The 25,383-nt window shown below is 44.4% G+C and overlaps 1 protein-coding gene across 1 annotated transcript in view; it reads right to left on the bottom strand.

Moving 5' to 3' along the window:
* Positions 1-24,465, bottom strand: part of ZNF124 (zinc finger protein 124) — a 29,394-nt gene extending 4,929 nt beyond the window's left edge. The window contains exons 1-2 of the mRNA XM_032242028.1: positions 24,347-24,465; positions 21,181-21,535 (exon numbers count right to left, since the gene is read on the bottom strand). Of these exons, the coding sequence (XP_032097919.1) occupies positions 21,181-21,535; positions 24,347-24,465 (474 nt within the window). The remainder of the gene's footprint in view (positions 1-21,180; positions 21,536-24,346) is intronic.
* Positions 24,466-25,383: the final 918 nt, after the last annotated feature.

Here is a 25,383-nt window from a genome sequence, read left to right as displayed (position 1 = left end):
AGCTAACTGGTATTTAATTGAAAAAAAAAAGGATTGTACTGACCTCTATTAGGTGGACAATTATCATTCTGTTGTATATTCAAACATGAAAAGCACAACTAGACCACTTGCAGAAGTCACAGACAAGGTTTTTTTTTTTTTTGACAAATAGGAGAAAAGAAGTAAACAATAGAGACTGACAAATTCAAATATATTAAAATTAGGGGAATTAAAACACAAAAAATAGTAAAAAACCTGCAATCCATGCAATATAAAAAAATTAGTATGCAGAGTAAAAATGAACAAAATGTGATTTAAAATGGGAAAATCAGCAAAACATACATAAAAGGGAAAATAGAAATCTCTTTCTACAGAAAGAGATCCATTTCCTTGGTAATGAAATAGCCAAATAATATGGCATGTAGATAATAGTTCACATTCTTTAGAAGAATGAAAATTAGAGAATCTCAAATGGTGATTACCATACCAAACAAACACACAAATTAAGGCAAAGGCAGTGAATATACCCCATTGCTATTTCCAGTAATTTGAACTTTACCACAATCTACAGTCCAGGAATTTTTCTCTTGTGTCCAGAAAATTTATTGTGCATTTTTGGAGACTGGCATATAATGACAGAAGCAGTATTTTCCTCCAAAACAAAACAAAACAAAAAAAACAAAAACAAAAAAAATCTTGAAAAAGCACAACCCACTGAAATGGATGAGTAAAAGTGGATAGCACACAGCCTCAGATACTAACGTGTAAAACACAATGAGGCAAGGAAACCACTGACAAACCTTTTTATTTTAATTTCACTAATATTTATTGAAAGTTCAAAGGCAAAACTAAAAACAAATGAATTGAAAAAATATGAAAAACAGCCAAAGAATCAGTAGGGTAGTCATCTGAGAGGCAAGATGAAAATAAGTCTGGGAGGTGACCAACAGTAAACTCTAAAGACTCTGCAAGGCTCAGTTATAAATCATGATGACAATTTCAGTGATTTTTTTTCAAGACAAGGTCTTGCTCTGTTGCCCATGTTGGAGTGCAGTGGCATGACCAGGGATCAGTCCTGCCTCTACTTCTCAGGCTTAAGCAATCCTCCCACCTTAGCCCCCAAAGTAGCTAGGACTACAGGCACGTGCCACCATTGCTGGCTAATTTTTTTACTTTTGTTGTAGAAATGAGATGTCACTACTTTGCCCAGGATGGTCTTAAACTCCTAGGCTCAATCGATCCTCCCATCTCAGTGTCCCAAAGTGCAGATGTTTCTAATTACTAAAAATTATGAAAAAGTTGTATTCTTTTTTTTTTTTTTTTTTGAGAGGGAGTTTCGCTCTTGTTACCCAGGCTGGAGTGCAACGGCTCGATCTCGGCTCACCGCAACCTCCGCCTCCTGGGTTCAGGCAATTCTCCTGCCTCAGCCTCCTGAGTAGCTGGGATTACAGGCACGCGCCACCATGCCCCGCTGATTTTTTGTATTTTTAGTAGAGACGGGGTTTCACCATGTTGACCAGGATGGTCTCGATCTCTTGACATCGTGATCCACCCGCCTCGGCCTCCCAAAGTGCTGGGATTACAGGCGTGAGCCACCGCGCCCGGCTCATTCTTTTTTATACTATATTTCATAACAAAAAATTGAATTGTTTTAAAAAACTATTACAAACAGTGTCCTGTAATGTGGCAATCTGAGTTTTAATTCACAGATTTGGCACTAAGAAAGAAACAGAGCAAGGCGACATAAAACACTAACTCCTCAGCAAGCAGCAGGTCAAAGTGCATGCTGGACATCTGGCAGGGCAGGCTGGTAAGTCGGAGCAAGGGAAGACAGACTTACAGGGTGATGGGCAATGTCTGTACATGCTGCTTCTGGTACCAACTGTTATGGTCACCTGCAGAGATGTGGCTTTGACTTTTATCGGGAGAGTAGCAGGCCTCTCAAGGTGGTTAAGTGAGGAAGAAAAAAGGCCAGGCACCCGGTGTTTTTATTGAGGTTAGGTGAGAAGCTAGGATCAGAATTCACTTTTATGGGCAGGAGTTTGCATGGTTAAATCTGCTCCTGCCATTAAAGGAGGAAGCACTTAAGTTTTTTTTTTTTCTTAGCCAGATGTGGGTCCACAAGTGGAAGAAAAAGGGTTCAGTATCAAAATTTGTCAGCAGTTAGCCATTAAAAATTGGAGAGACACTTCTGGTTTCCAATCTCACAGATAAAGATATGGAAGGTGACAATTCACATCTGCAAAAGGAACAAGCAAACAAACTAAAAAAAAATCACACTCTTAGATTCATCTGAGAATCGAACTCACAGGGCAAGCCATCCTCTCAAATTTGAGACATTGATGAATCCAAATAATCACAACTTACTAAACCAGAAAATCATAAGAAATCCCTGTGGGAAGCAGTTCATGTGCATGAAAACTAAACTGTAATTGGTGAGTTGCTGAAGAATGAGACAATCTCCAGGGTAGCCAGTCTTAGGCATTCCTAAAAGTTTGTGAGTTTTACCTCCAAAAACTCTACTAGGCTTTTACAGTGAAGATCACAGAAAAATTGTTTTATGCTTCCAGCAGAAGAAAAATATACTTGTTTGCAAATATGCCCATAGAATTATCTTCTTTTTAATAGTTCTGTCATAAGCAGAAACTATTTCTCAAAAGCCTAACCAGCTGAAATTTTTACTGGAGCCAAACCTCCAGGGTAAAGGAAACGCCCAATTCCATTACGCCTCTAACCTCCAGTTAGAGGCTTCAGTAACAGAGGGGTAAAAACAGAGAAGTGCTTGTAAAAGTCATAACCCAGGCACACAAAGGCTTTCTAAAAATGAAACTAATCATAAGTCAATAAAATGCTTCTCCTCCCACCACACCTTACCAGCCCATCGACAAAAGCAGAATACGTCAAGATGACTGACCAGATGCAGCCAAGAGGAACATCTGTCGCCGAGACCGGGACACTGGGAAGACTGGTGTATTCTGAGCAGGTGTTCAGAAGGCAGGCCTTGAGAGTGGATGGAAGGAAACACAGATGCTGGACTGAAGGGGACGGAAGCTGGGAACCCTGCACGGGGCTACTGCACGGAAGCTCATTCATGGCCCTAGTGACTCCTGAGGAGGGAGGAAGGTAAACAGGTGAGGAGTGAGCCACTCTCATCATGGGCTCCTGGATTCCTGGCAGCAGGGGACCCCATAAACACTTGAGCTGGCATCAAGAACTGCTTAGAGAGGTGGTGGGACAGGACTCTAGGCCGCGCAGAACCCAGAGAGTTTGTGTAGAACACTGGCAGCAGAGCATGGCCAGGGCTGGCCATCCCTTAATACTGACCATGCACCTCTAGGGGACTTTAGTCTTAGGGGAACTATTGCACCTGGACAGAAGAGGACAGTCTTGCCCATGACAAAGGACCAGTCTGACTCAGTGGCATCCTGTCTGTGGTGCTCCCCAGGGACCCCCACCTGGCCATGCCTACTTGCAATATAGTCTCAGATGCTCAACTGGGGTGCTTCCTGGGGGCCCTCACTATAGCTTCTTCACTGGCAAACTGCATCTGACCTTGCAGAGCTAAAGCAGAGCAGACCCCACTGACACAGCCCACCCGCAGCCTGTCCCCACCACACCCACCTCCACGCTGTTTTGCCAGCACACACTTGCCCATGGCCACTCCCCCCAGCTTTGCCGGCACACACATGTGGACCACTCCCCTCCCCTGCTGGCGTGTGTACATGCACCCCACCACACCCCTGCTGCCAAATTAAGCATACCCCCTCTTGGCCATGCTGCCAATGCTGCTGCAAATTTATTCATGGGCACTGGCAAACCAAGTCCCCTGCATTTGCCATGCAGCCACTGCTGCCAGTGTGAATGCACACACAGAGGCTGGCAGCCCCCACCTATCGGCGTACCACTCCCACCACTGCCGCTGCTGTGATCACGTGCAGGAATTCTGCAGCCCCACTGCCACCAGTATCCCACCCAACATGCATACACCCTGCCTCATGGCTGCTGCTGCTGCTGGCATGTGTGAGTGAGCAGGGTCCTGCTGCCACCACTGGGTGAAGCACTTTGGCCAACACTACCCATTGGAGTGCTGTGCCCAGTGTTCCAGGAACACATTGGCCTCTGCAGTGCAGCAGGTTCCTAATCTCAAGGGGCCAGAGAACAAAGCCGGGGCCTGATACCAGCCCAGGAGTGGTAAACTGAGCCTTGGCTCCCAATCCAGGGATTCTAAGAAATACACCTGCACATGGCATGTACTCTAAAACCAACCACACAGCCATAAAACAATCCTCAGGCCAGGCACGGTGGCTCACACCTGTAATCCAAGCACTTTGGAGGCCAAGGCGGGCGGATCACCTGAGGTTGGGAGTTCAAGACCAGCCTGACCAACATGGTGAAACCCCATCTTTAAAAAATATATATATATTAAAAAAAAGAAAATCCTCAACAAATCCAAAGGGAAAAAAAATGAAATTAAGGGAGAAATCAAGAAATTATTTGAAACTAATGAGAACAAAGCTACAACATACAAGAATCTCTGGAACACTGCTAAGGCAGTGTTAAGAGGAGAGTTTATAGCACTAAATGGCCACATCAAAAACTTTGAAAGATCTGAAATTAGCAACCTAACACTACACTTAGAGGAACTACAGAAACAAGAATGAACCAATCCCAAAGCCAACGGAAGACAAAAAACAAAATTAGAGATGAAATTTAAAAAGTGAGACCAAAAAAATGCAAAAGATCAACAAGTTCAGGAGTCAATTTTCTGAAAGAATAGACAGATTGCTAGCTAGACTAATAAAGGAGAGAAAAAGAGAGAACGTCCATATAAACACAATCAGACGTGACAAAAAGGATATAACCACCAGCCTCACAAAAACTTTTTTAAAAAACCCTCAGAGGCTATTACAAAGTTCTCAATGCATACAGGCTAGAAAATCTAGAAAAATGAATAAATTCCTGGAAACACAAAACCTTCAAGATTGAACCAGGAAGAAACAGAATCCCTGAACAGAACATTTAATCAGTAGGCCGGGCATGGTAGCTGGCTGGGTACTGTGGCTGGCCGGGCACAGTGGCTCATGCCTGTAATCCCAGCACTTTGGGAGGTCAAGGTGGGCAGATCACCTGAAGTCAGGAGTTCAAGACCAGCCTGACTGACATGGAGAAACCCTCTCTACTAAAAATACAAAGTTAGCCGGGTGTGGTAGCACATGCCTGTAATCCCAGCTTCTCAGGAAGCTGAGGCAGGAAAACTGCTTGAACCCGGGAGGCAGAGGTTTGCAGTGAGCTGAGGTTGCACCATTGCACTCCAGCCTGGGCAACAAGAGCAAAACTCCATCTCAAAAAAAAAAAATTTTGATCACTAATAATAAACCTATCAAACAGAGAAGCCAGGACCAGATGGTTTCACAGTTAAATTCTACCATACATATTAAGAAGAGTCTACTAGATGTATTAAGAGGTAATACATTTCTTCGGAAACTATTTCAAGAAACTAAAGAGGAGAAACTCCTTCACTCATTCTGTGAGACCAACACCATTCTGAAATCGAAATGTGGCAGGCATATAACAAGGAAAAAAAAAACTTCAGGCCAATATCCTCGATGAACACAGATGTGAAAGTTCACAGATGCAAAATACTAGCAAACCAAATCCAGAAACAAACCAAAAAACTAATCCACCACAATGATTAAGTAGGCATTATCCCTGGGATGTTAACAGTTCAGTATACGAAAGTCAATGTGATTCACAACATAAACAGAACTAAAAACAAAACCACATGTTCATCTCAATAGATGCAAAAAAAGCTCTTGATAAAATTTAACATCCCTTCATATTAAAAACCCTCAACAAACTAGGCACTGAAGAAACATACTTCAAAATAATAAGAACTATATATAACAAATGTTGGGGGCAGCAGCAGTGGAGAAGGGTTTACAGTGAGCCTACGTAAACTGGTTATAAGTAATGTATGAAAGAAATCGGGAACAATAAACTGCGGAAGCCACAGGAGGCCTCTGGGGAGGAAGGCCTCTCTATTGCCAGCATGTCCCCAGGAACAGAGTGACCTAAGCTCTGATATTCTAAACACAGTGCCCAAGGACATCACACTCCCTTGAAGCACTGAAATGTAACCAGGCCTGTAGGCTTCTTGCTAAGCCCCTCCCACCAGCTGCACTGTCTACTGATGAGCATACGCTTTTAGTTCTTGAGAAACTCACATAAACTGCCACTGCTATCGATCTTATGTTTGATGCATGGCCTCCCTTTCTCTGATTCACCCTGCCACCTGCACTACAGATACAAGTGATTGTGTTCAATAAATATTGTGGAAACCAGAGCTCAGGGCCTTCACTGCCTGCATTACAAGTGATGGTCCCCTGGTCCCACTTTGATTCTTAATCTTTTTCTCATTCCTTTGTCACCACCAAACTCGGGAGTGTGGGGGCTAGCACCCTACAGAAAAATCTACAGGCAACATCACAGTGAATAGGCAATAGCTGGAAACATTCCTCTTGTAAACTGGAACAAGGCAAGGATGCCCTCTTTTACCACTCCTAAAACATTATTACTGAAAGTCTTAGCCAAAGCAATCAAGGAAGAGAAAGAAATCAAATAGAAGGAGAGGAAATCAAACTTCTGTTTGTAAATGGTATGATCCTCAACCCCAAAAAACCCCACAGTCTCTGTTGAAAAGCTCCTGATAAATGAGTTTGCCAAAGTTTCAGGATAAAAAAATTAATGTACAAAAATTAGTAGCATTTCTATACACCAAAAATATCCATGCTAAGAGTAGAATCAGGAGGGCAATCTCATTCACAACAGCCACAAAAAGAATAAAATATCTAGGAATACAGCTATCCAGGAGATGAAAGATCTCTACAAGTTACAAGATGCTGATAAAAAAAAAAAAAAGAGATGATATAAATGAATGGAAAAATATTCCACGCTCATTGACAGGAAGATTTAATATTGCTAAAATGGTCCAACTACCCAAAGCAATTTAGATTCAATGCTATTCCTATCCAACTACCAATGACATTGTTCACCAAATTAGATAAAACTATTTTAAAATTCATGTGGAACCAGTAAAGATCCTGCATAGCCAAGCAAAAAGAATGAAGTCTGGAGGCATCATATTAACCAACTTCAAACTATACTACAAAGCCACTGTAACCAAAACAGCATGGTACTGGTACAAAAACAGACACATAGACTGATGGAGCAGAATGGAAAGCCCAGAAATAATGCCACACACCTACAACCATCTGATCTTTGACAAAATCAACAAAAACAAGCAATGACGAAAGGACTCCCTATTTGACAATGGTGCTAGGATAACTGGCTAGCCATATGCAGCAGATTAAAACTGGACTCTTTCTTTATACCATATACAAATATACATTTAAGATGAATTAAAGACTTAAATGTAAAACCTAAAGATATAAAAACCCTGGAAGATAACCTAGAAAATACCATTCTGGACATAGGACCTGGCAAGTATTTCATGATGAAGATGCCTAAAGCGATTGTAACAAAAGAAAAAATTGACAAACAGGACCTAATTAAACTAAAGAACTTCTGCACAGCAAAAGAAACTAACAGAATAAATGGACAACCTACAAAGTGAGAGAAAATATCTGCACACTATGCATCTAACAAGGGTCTAATATCTAGAATATATAAGAAACTTAAATAAACAAGCAAAAAAACAAAAACAAAAATGAAACATTAAAAAGTGGGCAAAGGACATGAACACTTTTCAAAAGATATCCAGCCAACAAACATGAAAAAAATAAACATTATCACTAATCATTAAAGTAATGCAAATTAAAACCATGATGAGATACCATCTCATACCAGTCAGAATGGCTATTACTGAAAACTCAAAAACATAGCCTGGGCATGGTAGTTCATGTCTGTAATCCCAGCAGTTAAGGAAGTTGAGGCAGGAGGATTATTTTAGCCCAGGAGTTCAAGACCAGCTTGGGCAATATAGTGAGACACTGTCTCCACAAAACAATCAAAAAATTTGCTGGGCCTGTTAGCTCACGCCCATAGTCCCAGCTACTCGTGAGGCTGAGGTGGGATGACTGCTTGAGCCCAGGAGGCAGCGGCTGCAGTAAGCCAAGATCATGCCACTGCACTCCATCCAGTCTGGTTAACAGAGCAAGACATTGCCTCAAAAAAAGTAATAAAGTGAAACAAAAACAAAATACCGATGCTGGTGAGGTTGTGGAGAAAAGGCTTGCAACAAAAGAAAAAATTAACATTCTAAGCCAGTGTTTCAGCAAAAAAAAAGAAAAGAAAAAATTAACAAATGGGACGTAATTAAACTAAAAAACTTCTGCACAGCAAAAGAAACAGAGTAAATGGACGACCTACCAAGTGAGAGAAAATATCTGCAAACTATGCATCTAACAAGGGTGTAATATCCCTAATGCTATACACTGCTGGTATATAGCTTATACACTGCTGGTGGGAATTTAATTCACTCATTTTGGAAAGCAGTGTGGTGATTTCACAAAGAAACTAAAACAGAACTACCATTCAACCCAGCAATCCCATTATTGAGTATATAGCCAAATAGAAATAGAAATCACTCCACTATAAAGAAATATGCATGCATAGGTCCACTGCAGCGTAAACACCACATTTTCTTTATCCAGTCTACTGCTGATGGGCATTTAGGTCAATTCCATGTGCTTGGTATTGTGTACAAGTACCCCTGAACCAAAAATAAACATTTACAAAACAAGCAGAACACACATACAATAAAGTAAAACACATATAAAAGAAATCTGTGTCTTAAATCTTATGTAAAAAGTCTCTGGCCAGGCACGGTGGCTCACGCTTGTAATCCCAGCACTTAGGAGTCCAAGGGAAGCGGATCACTTGAGTCAGGAGTGAAAACCAGCCTGGCCAACACAGTGAAACTCCATCTCTACTAAAAATACAAAACAATTAGCCGGGCATGGTGGCGTGCACCTGTAATCCCAGCTACTTGGGAGGCTGAGGCAGGAGCACTACTTGAACCAGGAGGTGGAGGTTGCAGCGAGCCAAAATCACACCACTGCACTCCAGCCTGGGTGACGGAGCAAGGTTCCATCTCAAAAAAAAAAAAAAAAAAAAAGTCTCTAAGGGCACATCAGCAAGTTAAGTAACATTGATGAGGTGAACAAATGTCTAGAAACACACAGGGTACCAAGACTGAGTCATGAAGAATTAGAAAATATAAACAGACTTACAGTTATTTGACTTTGATGTAGTAATCAGAACCCCTTAATTATAAAAACCCAAGACCTGTTTTACTGACTTCTACCCAACATAAAAAAAAATTAATACCAAGCCTCTTCAAATTCTGCCAAAAAAAAAAAAAAAGAGAGAGAGAGAAAGGAATACTTCCAAATTCATTCTATGAGGCCAAAAAAATTATACTAAAGATGGACAAAGACAGTACAAGAAAACAAGCTACAAATCTTCTTTATAACTACTAATGCAGAAATCCTCACTCAAGTACTAACAAACCATATTTAGCAGCATAAAAGGATTACACCAAAACCAAGTGAGATTTATCCCTAAAATGAAAGAATGGCTCAATATATGAAAATCAATCAATGTAATACATGACATTGGCAAAATGACGGAAATATCATAACCATTGCAACTGATGTAGAAAAAGCATTTTGGCAAGTTATTAAGACCCACTCATGGTAAAAACACAACAAACTAGGACTAAAAGGAAACTACAATATGAAAAAGGTTGTGTATGAAAAACCAACACTAACATCATAATCAATGGTGAAATACCAAAACAAACAAACAACCCTTTCCTCCCAAGATCAGGAAAGAGCTGTAGAGAATACCTGCTTTTATCACTCCATTCAACACAGTATTGGAAATCCTAGCCACAGTGATCGGGTAAGGTTGTTTTACAGTTTTAGCATTCATGTGCAAAATGCAGATAACAGAAAATAGCAAAGACTTATCCAATCTAACAAATTCTTCATCTTGCAAGAAACAAACTGATGTTTTGGTGAATTTCTGTAATTCACCAATTTATATATACCACACTTTTTTGTGTGGAAATGTTTGTTTTGTTTTATAAAATGGGCTGTGGAGTTTTTAAATGCTATAGCCCAGGCCTGCCGCGTTGGAGGCAGCATTTGAGGGGAGGGGGATGTCCCACCTGGCTTGGGGCGCTTCTCCCCACTCCAGGGACTCCCTTTGCTCTTGCTCCTCCCCCTTTTCTAAGTGAAATTAAAATGCTGTAACTTTTTGGAACCTCAATTTCTTTGTCGGTGGCGGGGGTGGGGGGGGGTGGTTTGAGGCCCTGGGTCATTTTTCACCCCGTGGGGAAAATAAGATGAGGGAGAAAGGAAAAGGGAGGAAAGGTCTCCTCTCCCACCTTTAGCTTCAGCTTCTTAAACATGGGCCCCTGTGGAATAAATTTGCCAGTTTTTATTAAAAAAAAAAAAAAAAAAAAGATTGAGGAGAGAAAATCTGACTGTCTAAGACATTAGCTTCTTAAATGAAGGGCACAGCAGCTCCAAGGAATACAGGTGATCCCCAGTGAGGCTCCACTCCCATCACCCAGCCTGTCCTCGGAGATGACGCAAGGTCTGATTTCACTGGATGCCTCATGAGTCACGGCCACTGTGGGCATGTGGGTCATGGCCAGGCAGTTCTGAAGCCCAGGACCATGAAAAGACAGGTGGCTTGGCTATATCACCGTGTGAAAGCAACCCTCAACCCAAAGACATCCTGATAAAGTATCTGCACTCAGTGAAGACAAAAGGAAGAGAGGCAACTAGATTACTTTACAGTGGAAGAGTGGGAGATGATCCTTCCTTCCCCATCATGTGCAACATTCACAACCAAAACAACAAGTCTCAAAAAATGACATCCACGGCTGGGCATGGTGGCTCATGCCTATAATCCCAGCACTTTGGGAGGCCAAGGTGGGTGGATCATGAGGTCAGGAGTTCGAGACCAGCCTGGCCAACATAGTGAAACCCCATCTCTACTAGAAACAAAAATTAGCTGGTCGTGTTGGCACACACCTGTAGTCCCAGCTACTCGGGAGGCTGAGGCAGGAGAACCACTTGAACCCAGGAGGTGGAGGCTGTGGTGAGCTGAGATCACGACACCGCACTTCAGCCTGAGCAACAGAGTGAGACAATGTCTCAAAAAAAAAAAAAAAAAAAAAAAAAAGACATCCACAACTTAGTGAAAAAATATTAAATCTATGTGTATATTTGAAATGTATAATAAAGGGCAAATAGTGGATAATGTGAATTAATGAAGTCTAATTCAAATGCAACTCTTGTCAATAACTCACAAGAAAATACAGGTTTAACCACAAACTTTCAATTAATCTCTGATTACAGAACAAGAAAATACCTAGGGAACAGTCCAAATAAGAGGACTATGTAACTGCAACCAATTGTTTAATTTGGTTTCTTTTCTCATCCACTCTACAAAAGCCTTTCCATCAAGCCCTCGGGTGGGCCTTCAAATCACAAACCATGGCTGAGTGCTCCCCGATTCAGGAATCACTGTGTTCAAATAAACTCTTTACAATTTAAAGGTGCCTCTGTTTAATTTTTAACAGTAGGGAGGAACTGGGAAACACAGGAACCACAAGCTCCTCCTGCATGAACGCCCCTTCCCCAGCAAGTAGGGACTCTCCTGATGACCCTTTTGTTGTTGCTTCAGGATGCCCGGGTCCCAAGTGCAGACCCAGTCCCCACCCTACAGCCAGAGGATACTGTGGGCCAGGCTGCACCAGCCAGGACGAGGGGCTGCAGACTCCGGAGCTGACAGCAGGGTGACCTGGGTCCTGCCGCAGCTGTTTACAGCAGGTTTTACCCACACCTCACCCACTTCTTGGAAGGCCGGGCCCTGCACACTTCTGGCTCCTGGGGTATCCTAAATTTCTTCCTAGGGATCTATCAGTACCTGCAAGTCACAAGGTGACAGAGACCGCAGCAGAGTCACCTGGGGCCCTCTAGAGCCCAGGAAACGGCCATGGAGATCAGACCACAAGCTCAGTGGGTAGGCACAAAGGCAGTGCCCAGACAGATTGTGGCAGGCCACCTCCTCTTGACTGCAGGTGACTGGATATGCCAACTCAGTGCCCCTGACGATACAGGACTCCCAGGCCTGTCCCTTCCATCTGTGAGTGAGAGGGGATGCTACCAAACATGTGACTAAATTAGGTCAGAATCACAGGTTTTTGGCTACAGCCCTATTCAGGCACAGCTTCACCCAGAGAGCTGGGGGAAGGGCCCCCGTGGGGTACATTTGCATGAAAGCCAAACTTGGTCTTGGCTTTCCACAGTGGGCCTTGTTGTCTTCCTGCAGTCCTTAAACTCTTCCCACTTCTTCCTCCTGAACATAGGATCACAAATTTGCAAGGGGAAGCACAGACTCTGTGACCTAAGAAAAGGAGGGTTGCCCAGACCAGGCTTTGTAATCTGGGAGGAGGCTGTTGGCCCATAGCCACGGCTTCCTCAAACCCTATTCCTCAATCTACTCATATTCAACCAAAAAAATAAAAACACACCGACAAAGAACTAAATTTATCAAATACATGGAAAAACTACAGTTATATGGCAGCAACAGTTTATATAGAAATTAAAAGAGAAGAAAAGCAAATGTTTAAACTGGCAGAAGAGGAGCCTGCTTCATCCACAGTTCACAATGAAAACCCACATTCGAAAAATTAAATATATTCCAAGCCTAGGAGCCAGACTCTGACTCCTGAAATACAGCTCCAGTGGGGATCCGTCCCTGGTGATGAGGCAGGGGACCCCAAGAGTTAACTCTGTGAGCTCAACATGCCCTCCTACCTATCAGGTTCTTACGTGAGAAAATAGCACCAAAGAAAAGACTGACAAGTTCAACAGTTCTAAAATTAAGAACTGTCCATCAACTTGTAGAATGCAGTGAAAAACAAAATACAACCTGGAAGAAAACATTTATAGTCTTTACAAATGAATATGGATTAGTGTTTGGAGTATGTTTTACAAAACATATACACCCACAAGGAACTAAAGCAATAAACATGGAAACAGGTAAAATGTGAGAAAGCAATGAAAAACTATTTCAAAGAAGATGAAAGACCACACACAAAAACATGCTCAAAGCTAATGGTAATCAGTAAAAAGCAACATATAATCACACAGAAATAAACAAGTTTTCTTTAAAAGATCAGGTATCTGTCACCCAGGATGGAGTGCAGTGGCTCCGTTAAAGCTCGCTGTAACCTCAAACTCCTAGACTCCAGCAATCCTCCTCCCTCAGGCACCCCAGTACCTAGCCACGTACCACCATGCCCAACTATTTTTTTTTGTAGAGATGGGGGTCTTGCTATATTGCCAGGCTGGTATTAAACTCCTGGCCTCAAGTGATCCTCCTACCTCAGTCTCCCAAAGCACTGAGATGACAGGTGTGAACCACCCCATCTGGCCTGAATAAATACTGAAAAGGAAGAAAAGCACAGGCATGAATAGTAAAGGAGCAAATCCATATATTCCAATGGCAGTTCCTAGTAAATATGAATTTTTCCATCATCTACAACCCAGCAATTTTTTCCAATAAGTAATAAATTTATAAACTGTTAGCACTTGGGGACAAAACCAAGAATAACATCATCAACCACATCAGAAACAAACTTGAAACAACGCAAGTCCTGTAAGCAACAGAATGGGTGAGTGAACTGGTTGACAACACCCCCGCACAACCACCCTCAGAAAGCAACATGTGTGCACAAAATACAAAGAATAAAATAAGAGGCCAGGTGCGATGGCTCATGCCTATAATCCCAGCACTTGGGGAGGCCAAGCCGGTAGATCATTTGAGGGCAGGAGTTCAAGACCAGCTTACCAACATGGTGAAACCCCCCAAAAATTAGCCAGGCACGGTGGTGGGCGATTGTAATCTATGCTACTCGGAGGCCAAAGCAGGAGAATTGTTTGAACCCAGGAGGTGCAGGCTGCAGTGAGCCAAGATCATACCACTGACATCCAGCCTGGGTGACAGAGCAAGACTCTCACTCAAAAAAAAAAAGAATCGGGACTGTGATCACCTCCATGGGCAGAAGACAGATGAGATCAGGGAGACACAGAACTGCCCAAGGCCTCTTTCTTCCCCTGGGTGGTAAATCCATGACTGTTTATATTCTTATTATTTGAATTTAGCAAAAAATAATTTCAACAGTTATCTTTGCTTTTTCAGATCACATCTATTAACTTGGATTTTCAAACAAGAAAATACGAATTTTATATTCAAATCATGGAATCTAATTCTTAAACACTTGGGCAAACTAGTTATATGGTAGCAAGATTTCATAAAAACAAAACAAAAAACAGCAGCTCAGAAAAACAGCCTGTTTCATGCACAGTGTACACGGAAGTCCTTACTCAGTAACTGAAACACGCTCACAAGCTTAGGGATCACCGTCACTGTGACGAGGTGGCTCGCTCCTAAGCAGTAAATGAGGAGAACCTCAGCAACCAGGACATGTAATTCTGGGAGCTCCACACTCCTGACTGTCCCCCTCACAGCGTGAAAACTCTCCGGCCTCCAGGGTCTCAATTCTCACCAGTGACCAGTCACTGGGGTCAGTGTGAGGTTCTGACATGTGATGTCTCTTCTTCTGACACCAGATGTGTGGAGTTTGCTGAACACCAACCAATTCTCCAACACACCTGAATGTACAACTCAATTTGGAACCACTGGGGTCAGAGCAGACTCCACATGTTTGGGGCTCAGTCCCACAACACTGCCCCCACTACAGATGCTCATCCCAAGCCCCGGGGCCATCTATACTTCCAAGCAACTACCTATGAACTACAGATTCCATAACCCCCTCCTCAAGCTTAATAATTTGACAGAACTACTCACAGAACTCAGCAAATCACTTTATGTTTACCAGTTTATTATAAAGGATACAACTCAGAAACAGCCAAAGGGAAAAAATGTATAGGGTGAGCAAAGAGGCAGGGAAAGGCAGGGCAGGCGGGTAACCCTGGTAAACGGCTGTGATTGAAGAAATCCCCTATCATTTGGAAGTATCAAGAGCAGCTTGCTGCAAAGAAACTTCCTTTTCATTGTGACTTAGATGATGCTTCCTTTTTTACCTCTCACAAAACCAGACACAAACTCTGCAAATTCTCATTTTTTTTTTGTCTCTTAAACAATTAGATGAGCACTTTTCAGTAGTCAGAACAAAATATCTGTTATTCAACTTTGCATAAGTTTCTCTCCTTCCCTCAGGCCCCCGAACTCTGACTCACACTCAGCCTCAGCCAACATACGCCCCCTTTTTATACCTTTCCTAAGAACAGGGCCACTTCAGGGTGAAACAGTCTCTGATCAGGATCTGATTCTGCCACCTCCATCCTGCTCTCCCCCGCCCAGCTCCTTTCTAATCATGTTTGCTCCTCCCTACGAAAGAAAGCTCTTTTCTGCCTAACCTTTGAGATGCTTACAGATCTTATATTTGGTCCTTTCCTATTGCAATACTCCTATAGAATAAAGTTACTTTTAACCTAAATTTGAAATTATTTGATAAATAATAATAATGTTGTAAACTGGAGAAGGGAAGTTGGAGTTTGAGTGTGTGAGGAAGGAACTGGAAATTTAGAATTTTATTTCAATAGTCCCAGGACAATACCAATTACACCCTCAGAAAGGGCATCACAATCCTCCTCCTATCCCAAGACCAGCCACATCAGCCTGGGGATCCTCAGCTCTCCAGGGCCTTGTAGCTTCTGTCGGTAAAAAGGGCTCCTTTCATGGCTGGTGTGAGCAGGACAGGCTCCCCAGGAAGAACTAACAGACTCTTCAACAGCCTCCTTCCACAGGCTCAAGGTTGGCCTTTGCTATAAGGCTCATGTTTCTGCTTTCCAGTCAAGGTTATTCATTTTTTTTAATCATAATTATATTTAATATAGTATTAAATCAATATTTATTATATTAATTATTTTAAAAGAGTAATTAGCCGGGCGCGGTGGCTCAAGCCTGTAATCCCAGCACTTTGGGAGGCCGAGGCGGGTGGATCACGAGGTCAAGAGATCGAGACCATCCTGGTCAACAAGGTGAAACCCCGTCTCTACTAAAAATACAAAAATTAGCTGGGCATGATGGTGCATGCCTGTAATCCCAGCTATTCAGGAGGCTGAGGCCGGAGAATTGCTTGAACCCAGGAGGCGGAGGTTGCGGTGAGCCGAGATCGCGCCATTGCACTCCAGCCTGGGCAACAACAGCAAAACTCCGTCTCAAAAAAAAAAAATAATAAAAATAAAAGAGTAATTAAGAGCCGGGCACAGTGGCTCACTCCTGTAATCCTAGCACTCTGGGAGGCAGAGGTGGGCAGTTTACAGGGTCAGGAGTTCGATCCCAGCCTGACCAACATGGTGAAACCCTGCCTCTACTAAAAATACAAAAATTAGCTGGGCGTGGTAGCAGGCACCTGCAATCCCAGCTACTCAGGAGGCTGAGGCAGGAGAATCGCTTGAACCCAGGAAGCAGAGGTTGCAGTGAGCCACGATCACACCTCTAGACTCCAGCCTGGGTGACACAGCAAGACTCCGTCTCAAAAAAAAAAAAAAAAAAGAAGTATAATTTAAAATAATTGGCATTATTCTTCTATTATTACTATTGTTACTATTTTTTTTTTTTTTTTTTTTGAAGCGGAGTTTCACTCTTGTTGCCAGGCTGGAGTGCAATGGCACAATCTCAGCTCACCACAACCTCTGCCTACTGGGCTCAAGCTATTCTCCGGCCTCCTGAGTAGCTGGGATGACAGGCCTGCACCACCACACCCAGCTAATTCTGTATTTTTAGCACAGACTGGGTTTCTCCATGTTGGTCAGGCTGGCCTTGAACTCTCGAACTCCCAAACTCAGGTGATCCGCCCACCTCAGCCTCCCAAAGTGCTAGGATTACAGGTGTGAGTCACCACACCCAGCCTATTACTATTATTCTAGAGACAGGGTTTCACTATCACCTAAACTGGATTGCAGTGGTGCAATCATGGCTCACTGCAATCTCAACCTCCTGAGCCCAAGCAATCCTCCACCTCAGCCTTCGAAGTAGCTGGGACTACATGCATATGCCACCAAACCTGGCTTCTTTTCTACTTTTTGTGGAGACGGAATCTTGCTATGTTGCCTAGGCTGGTCTCCAACTCCTGGACTCAAGTGATCTCTGCCTTAGCCTCCCAAAGTGGTAGGATTACAGGCATGAGCAACCACACACAGCCCACATTTTATTCATTTTATTTTATTGAGACAGAGTCTTTCTTTGTCAACCAGGCTGGAGTGCAGTGTCACAATCTCACTGCACCCTCCGCCTCCAGGGTTCAAGTGATTTTCCTGCTTCAGACTCCCAAGTAGCTGGGATTACAGACATGTACCTTCACACTGGGCTAATTTTTGTATTTTTAGTAGAGGCGGGGTTTCACCCTGTTGGCCAGGCTGGTCTCGAACTCCTGACAAGTGATCCGCCCACCTTGGCCTCCCAAAGTGCTGAGATTACAGGCATGACCCACTGCACCCAGCTCCCACTTTTCAATGAAAAAATAACCAGCAAAATCACTCAAACTCAGTTTTTATGTTTATAGGACAGAATAAAATTGTAAGGCACTTACATTTCATATCTCAACACAAAAAGCAGAAGTATTCCTTTCATACAATAAACATGTCACTTGATGATTTCCATAACAAATTATTTCATATGGAAATTATCTAAAAATGCCAAGTCCCACCTATGGAATTTACCATTAAACTTGGACATCCAAGTAACAGGAAACAGAACAGAGTCATCCACTGTCACAAAATCTCTGCTCTGCACAAAGGTGGAACTGATTTTTTTTTTTTAGACGGAGTTTCGCGCTTGTTACCCAGGCTGGAGTGCAACGGCGCGATCTAGGCTCACTGCAACCTCGGCTCACCACAACCTCCACCTCCTGGGTTCAGGCAATTCTCCTGCCTCAGCCTCCTGGGCAGCTGGGATTACAGGCACGCGCCACCATGCCCAGCTAATTTTTTTTATTTTTTTATTTTTAGTAGAGACGGGGTTTCACCACGTTGACCAGGATGGTCTCGATCTCTTGACCTCGTGATCCACCCGCCTTGGCCTCCCAAAGTGCTGGGATTACAGGCGTGAGCCACTGCACCCGGCCGGAACTGGTGTTTTAGTGAGAATTTGTTATTCACTAATTTATCTACTATACTTTCTTGTGAAAATGTATTTTTCTGCACCCATAATGGAAGACAGTGTCCCTATGTTTCCCTGGTAGCATTCCCAAAGCTAAGCCCTGGAATTCGGGTTGAAACCACTCCCAGAAAAGAACCAACTTGTGAAACTTACTACACTTCCTCTGGGGAAGAAAAAAATATAAGAATTTTTAACAAATGAAATAGTTATCTAATACTTTTCTGACATACACTTCTTTCTTACCCTTTTGAAAACATTTTCTTCTCAAGTTGTACAGATAAAACATACTTTTCAATCAATGAAAAACTGAAGTTAAAATAAGTGAACAAATATTTTCAAGGTGACAAACACAAGCAGTAGCAGTACTAGCAAACACGGGCACATCTGACTCAAGTGTCATGTCAGGCCATCTAATCACCTGAATCCTCCCACCCCCACCCCGCTCACTGAAGTACTCAATGCCCACTCTCCCCCAAACAACTGCACTGTGTCCTCACTGTGCCCCAAATGCATTTTGCTTTTCAGGTTCCTGCCTCACTGTGGGTGGGGAGGCGGGGGAATTCCTTGTACTTTTGAATAGCTGTTCTCCCTTCACAAGTATGAGAGAATGCAGAGGGCAGAAATTTCTTTCTTCCCTCAATGCCAGTATCTGATTGCCTGACCAGCATTTTATCTCTAAGGAGAGGCAATAGGGGTGAGAGGAAAAAAAAATCTAAGTTCCAATTGTAGCAGGACAAGCCGCAGATGAAACCTCCCAGACACCAGATTTAAAGAAGTGGCTTTATTCCGACGGGAGCATCAGCAGACTTGCACCTCAAGAACCGAGATCCCCAACAAAGAAAATCCAAAAGGCTTACAGTTCTAGAAACTACGTGTGACAGGGTCACGATGGATGAAGTAGGCATGGGGTACCTGACCAGGTGGGGGTCTGAGCAAGGCTGAGCGAGAAGAACGGAGGGCGATTCTCCACATTATGCCTGCAATCTATAGAGGAGTGCGATTAAGGGTGGAGGGGTTCATCTTTAGCCTCCAGGCCTCACAGCGGCGCCAGCCGACCTCGCCACTGACCTCACGCCTACTAGGTCTCAACTTTTATTTCCTTCTCCTCTGAGACAAGAGAAAGGAAAGAGGGGTCTCTTCCTTCACAATGGGTTAGCTTTTTAGAGGCAGAGGACAGAAGAGTATACCAGGAGACTCCTCTCAGTCCCAGGGGATTCACCCATCCAGCTTCTCTGAGAGGCTCCACCCCTAAACCTCACCTTGTCTTCTGGGAGAAGAGGACCCAAGGGCTGACAATCACTATTTATGACACTCCCAGAGACATGGCCACGGTGGGCACGTCATCCTCAAACAGTTTTGAACCCAGGACCCAGAAAAAGCAGGAGGGTGTCTGAGGACACATCACCATGTAAAGGTTCCAAAGGGAAACCTTCATTCAAAGACTTTCTGCTAAAGTGTGTGAGCCTGGGGAAGACAAAAGGAGGAGAGGCACAGAGAAGTTTCTACAGTGGACTAGGTCAGGTGATTATTCTCTGCTTTCCTCTCAGGTGAAATGTTCAGAAGCAGCTCCTCACTGCTCAATGAAAACATGATAAACAATTAAAATACTGCATCTGTTTCAAATGTACAAAAAAGAACAAATGGTTAATCATGTAAATTGGAGAGGGGAGGTTGAGGTTTGACAGCGTGAGGAAGAAACTGGAAATTTGGAATTTTACTCAAGTTTTAGAAGAGTTAGGGTGGGGAGACAGGCCACGGATTTGAGACCCTGCTTGCCATCCATCTGGAAAGTGCAGGGGAAACCAGCACCCCCGCGGAAATCACTAAATAGGAAGACATTAGACTGAAGTGACGTAGTGCCAAGTTCCTCACCAAGAAACCTAAATGTATGTCATGTCTTTCTTGTAACGTAATAACTTGAACGCAAAGAAAACTTAACCCCAAATCAGCAATTTACCTCTGATTACATAACCGGGAACCAACCACCTAAATAGTCCAAATAACAGAACTACGTAATTAAAACTAATCAAGTATTGGCCGGGCGCGGTGGCTCAAGCCTGTAATCCCAGCACTTTGGGAGGCAGAGGCGGGTGGATCACGAGGTCAAGAGATCGAGACCATCCTGGTCAACATGGTGAAACCCTGTCTCTACTAAAAATACAAAAAATTAGCTGGGCATGGTGGTGCATGCCTGTAGTCCCAGCTACTCAGGAGGCTGAGGCAGGAGAATTGCCTGAACCCAGGAGGCAGAGGTTGCGGTGAGCCGAGATCGCGCCATTGCACTCCAGCCTGGGTAACAAGAGCGAAACTCCGTCTCAAAAAAAAAAAAAAAAAAAAAACACTAATCAAGTATTAAATTGGAGTTGCTTTGGGCTGGGCGGGGTAATCCCAGCACACTGCGGGGCTGAGGCGGGAGACTAAGACCAGGAGTTCAAGACCAGCCTGGGCAACACAGGGAGAACCCCCCCCCCGCCCCCATCACTAAAAGAAAAAATAAATTTGGTTTGCTCCCTTGCGCACTTTATAAAAGCCTTTCCATCAAGCCCGTCCGGTGGCCCACAAACCACAAACCAAAAACCGTGGCTGGGTGCTCCCTGCTCACGAACCGCTGTTTGCGCAAACTGCAACGCTTTAATGAAACCTGAGTTTAATTTTTAACAGGGTCGAAGAGGGGCTGGAAACGGCGGTGGCCGCGGCGCCTGCTCTCCGCTGAGGACCGTCGGGTCTCACGGCAGGACGCGGGGGCGCCGCGGGGAGGCGGGCGCCGGGCTGGGGAGCGCGGGGCTCGAGCAGGGCGGAGGTCGCCCGCAGACCCGGGACCCGAGCCCGGGGCGCCGCTGCCCGCCGGCCCTGCCCGCGCCCGAGGGGAGCGAGGGCCGCGCCGCGACGGCGGAAACCCGGTCCGCGGGGAGCCCGGGTCCGGCCGCCGCCGCCCCCGCCCCTTCTCCAGGCCCCGGCGGTGCCACTCACCATTTCCCGGCTTCCGGGGCGTCCCTCGGCACCTGCAGGCCACGGGAGGCCCCAGGCTGCGGCCGAGCCTGCGGCAGCCCGGCGAGCGAAGGCGAAGGGCGGCGGCGACGGGCCGACCCACGCACGTGGGGACACGGGACACAAACGCCCGCGCACCCGGAAGCCGCCGCGGCTTTTCTGGCCGAGCGCCTGATTGCGCAGCCCCGCCCCGGTCTCCCTGATTGGATAGGGCTCCAGGCCCCGCCCCCTCCGGCCCTGAGTGACAGGTGACACGCTCCCACGCGTGTCTGAATGAGGCAGCGTATTGGCTCCAGCTCTTCTCTGGGAGGGCTTCCTCTCCGGGTTGGGATCTAGCCTGGCCTAGGGGACATTCATTTATATACTCTTTTTTTTTTTCTTTTTTTAATTAAGATGGGGTTTCACCATGTTGGCCAGGCTGGTCTTGAAGTCCTGACCTCAGGTGATCCACCCACCTCGGCCTCCCAAAGTGCTAGGATTACAGGCGTGTGCCACCGCGCCGGGCTCATTTATATACTCTTAACCTTGCATGTAACGTTGCATTCCTTTGTGAATAATATATATGATATTTAAAATAGGAAACAATATGATAATTCTTTTAAAATTTCACACTTATTACCTTTCATGGCCTCTGGTCTTCCAGGGAAGCAGTCCGAGCAGGCTGAGGTTTGAAAACGGAAGCAAGCCTCTAAGGCAGCAACTTCCATAGAATCACCTGCGAGCCACAGGTGTCATTTAAAAATTTCTAGCAGCAACAAAAAAGAGAAGTAAACAGATAAAATTGATTATAATAAATTAACTCAATACATCAAGAATGTTATGATTTAAATATATGATCAATATAATATTAACGGATTTTTCGTTGTTTTTTTGGTACTAAATCTTTCAGAGTCACTGTTTTATCAACTTCCAGCACATACCAATTCAGACCAGCCACATTCTAGGTGCTAAGTAGATCCCTGTGGGCAATGGCTCTCACGCTGAAGTGCAGTTTTGAGGGCTCTGACTTCCCTGACCTCAGGGAGGTGAAGGGCCCGAACCCCTCTTTTCTGCTAGAGGTGAGGGAATGCCCTCTTTCTGCCAACATCTCTCCTTGGACCCAAGTGTGGCAGAGACGGTGCCCAGAGAGAGAAGTGGGCTGCAATAAAGAAGTATCTAAGAGGCCAGGCGCAGTGGCTCACATCTGCAATCCCAACACTTTGGGAGGCCGAGGCAGGTGGATCACCTGAGATCAGGAGTACAAGACCAGCCTGACTAATATGATGAAACCCCTTCTCTAGTAAAAATACAAAAATTAGGCCGGGCGCGGTGGCTCAAGCCTGTAATCCCAGCACTTTGGGAGGCCGAGGCGGGTGGATCACGAGGTCAGGAGATCGAGACCATCCTGGTCAACATGGTGAAACCCTGTCTCTACTAAAAATACAAAAAATTAGCTGGGCATGGTGGCGTGTGCCTGTAATCCCAGCTACTCAGGAGGCTGAGGCAGGAGAATTGCCTGAACCCAGGAGGCGGAGGTTGCAGTGAGCCGAGATCGCGCCATTGCACTCCAGCCTGGGTAACAAGAGCGAAACTCCGTCTCCAAAAAAAAAAAAAAAAAAAATACAAAAATTAGCCAGGCGTGGTGGCGCGCAACTGTAATCCCAGCTACTAGGGAGGCTGAGAGAGGAAAATCCCTTGAGCCCAGGAGGCAGAGTTTACAGTGAGCCGAGAGTTTACAATGCTGCACTCCAACCTGGGCAACAAGCGCAAAACTCCATCTGAAAAAAAAAAAAAAGAAGTATCTAGGGGGAGTCTACTACTTCCCACCTGTCAGGGGCCTAGGCTCTTCTAAAGAAAAGACAGTGGAAAAAAGCTGAGGGGCCCCAGGAGTAGAGAACCCATGTCTTCAGATTTGTCCACAGCCTTAACCTCAGAGTTTAGATGTGGAGGGAATACTTTAAAGACACCCTTTTCATTTTGCAATTTGGCTTTGGCTCTAAGGGTCAGGCTGTGATTTTCTGTTTCCTCCTCTGGTGTGGAATTCAAGTGTGTGAGATTAAGCACCAATCACACGCATGCACATCTACATGCACTTCTGTATCGCTCAACACCATCTAACCAGAGATCCAACTTTACATAAAGGGAAAAGGAAGTCAGTACATAGAGGTGCCTTCTCTCTGGTAACTTGTCATCAACATGTCATTGAATCCTGGCATCCTGTCTGCGCTAGGTGTATGTATTAGCTATTACTTCATAGTAAAACTTATTAGATTGAGCTGGTCCACCTTTTAGGCTGTGCTCAGATGAGCCATTCTTTTGGTCTCAGCCGGGCCTTTTCAGGCATGTGTGGTCGGCTTCTGGTTGACTAGGCAACGCTGCTTCTGAGGGCGAGCTGCCTGTCAACTGTGGCACTTTGGTTTTCCTCCCTGAAATATCTCATCCTCTAGCAGGCTTACATGGACTTGTTATCATGGAGATGCCAGGGTTCCGAAATAAAACACGGAAGCACTGAAGAGCTCTTGTGCCTAAGCCCCAGACTGGCACACGGTCATGTTCACAGCTTTCTATTGGCCAGAGCAAGTAAGGCCAATGAGATTCAAGGTTTGGGAGACAGATTCTGCCTCTCAATGAAAGCAGCTATAAAAGCATATCACAAGGCCGGGCGCGGTGGCTCAAGCCTGTAATCCCAGCACTTTGGGAGGCCGAGGCGGGTGGATCACGAGGTCAAGAGATCGAGACCATCCTGGTCAATATGGTGAAACCCTGTCTCTACTAAAACTACAAAAAATTAGCTGGGCATGGTGGCGCGTGCCTGTAGTCCCAGCTACTCAGGAGGCTGAGGCAGGAGAATTGCTTGAACCCAGGAGGCGGAGGTTGCGGTGAGCCGAGATCACGCCGTTGCACTCCAGCCTGGGTAACAAGAGCGAAACTCCGTCTCCAAAAAAAAAAAAAAGCACATCACAAAGGGCATAAAATGAATTGGTGTCATTTTTGCAATCAGTATCCTACCTTTTCTTGCAGATGAGGTTTATATAACTTTCCAAGACAAGAAACTTGTCCAAAGTCCCACAGCTACTAAGAGGCTGTGCTGAGACTCAGGATTAACTTTTCCTGACTCCAAAGCTCATGCACCTCTGTAAACCACACGAATCAAGCAGCTTCTCCAAACCTTGCAAGTCCTGGAAAGTAACTCTTCTGCAATAGAAGCAAGAATCCTGTGAGATTCCGATCCATCCAGTACTCTTCGCCATTTGGAACAACTGCCTCCAGAGAACGTTTCTGAAGCATCTTGGAAGAACTTGGGATAATTTGAGGAAATGGTTGATTTCCTAATTTAGAAAAGCAGTGCTCAATGTTATATATATTTTATTTCTTTTCACAGGATAAATTTAAAAGCATATATGATGCACTCCATATGAACGCAAATTCTATTCATCCCTTTTGGTTATTTGTAGGCTATTTATGATTTTCAACAAAGACTAAATCAAACTACTTTGTCTGAAATAATCTCTTACTCTGAAAGCAAGTAACATAAAAATAGACTTGCTGAGAAAAAATTCTTTCTGCTGCGATTTAGCCAAACAGCTGAATACAATTTGAAGCCATCCTTTGGTTTTTTAACAAGGCAAGGTTGTTTTCCAAGACCTCAAATAGGTCATGTGAGTGTCAACGCTACCATACTGACTCAGAAGGTGGACCAGATCCTAGGTCTGGAGATGGAGTGGTGAGAGGACCTGTACCAGCAGGTGAAGACCACAGGTCCACCGGTGAGATCCATTCATCAGGTGTGGTGTTTTGAAGTCCTGATGTTTATGACAAAAGTTATGTGCATACTACTAAAAGTAAATTGCAGAACATTACAAATAATCATACATGAACCAAAAATGTCAACAACTACAATTATTGTTATTCGTCGTTATGCTAAGTATTTTTACCACATTTAGAAGTAGTAGCTGTTGTTGCTGCTGCTGCTTCTGCTGTTGTAGGAATGGTGATGAAAACATGGAATGAAGCTCTGCTGCCCCTCATGCCGCTGCTCCCACGGCTGCAGATTTGCTAGTTCTGTGCAGACTTTAGACCTCTGCTGTGAAGCTGTAACTCAAGAGACTTTCAGTGCTCTGCCACTGGCAGAAACAAAGTTTGACTCAAGACAGAACAACAATTCTATGAATTTGAAGGTGGAGGGTAGGATGTTTCTGGGGTGCA

The sequence above is a fragment of the Sapajus apella genome, unplaced genomic scaffold (assembly GCF_009761245.1).
Source record: "Sapajus apella isolate SASKATOON/1434 unplaced genomic scaffold, GSC_monkey_1.0 scaffold49, whole genome shotgun sequence".
Taxonomy (NCBI): Eukaryota; Metazoa; Chordata; class Mammalia; order Primates; family Cebidae; genus Sapajus; species Sapajus apella.
Note: the sequence above shows the minus strand (reverse complement) of the source record. Positions and strands in the feature narration are given on the sequence as shown.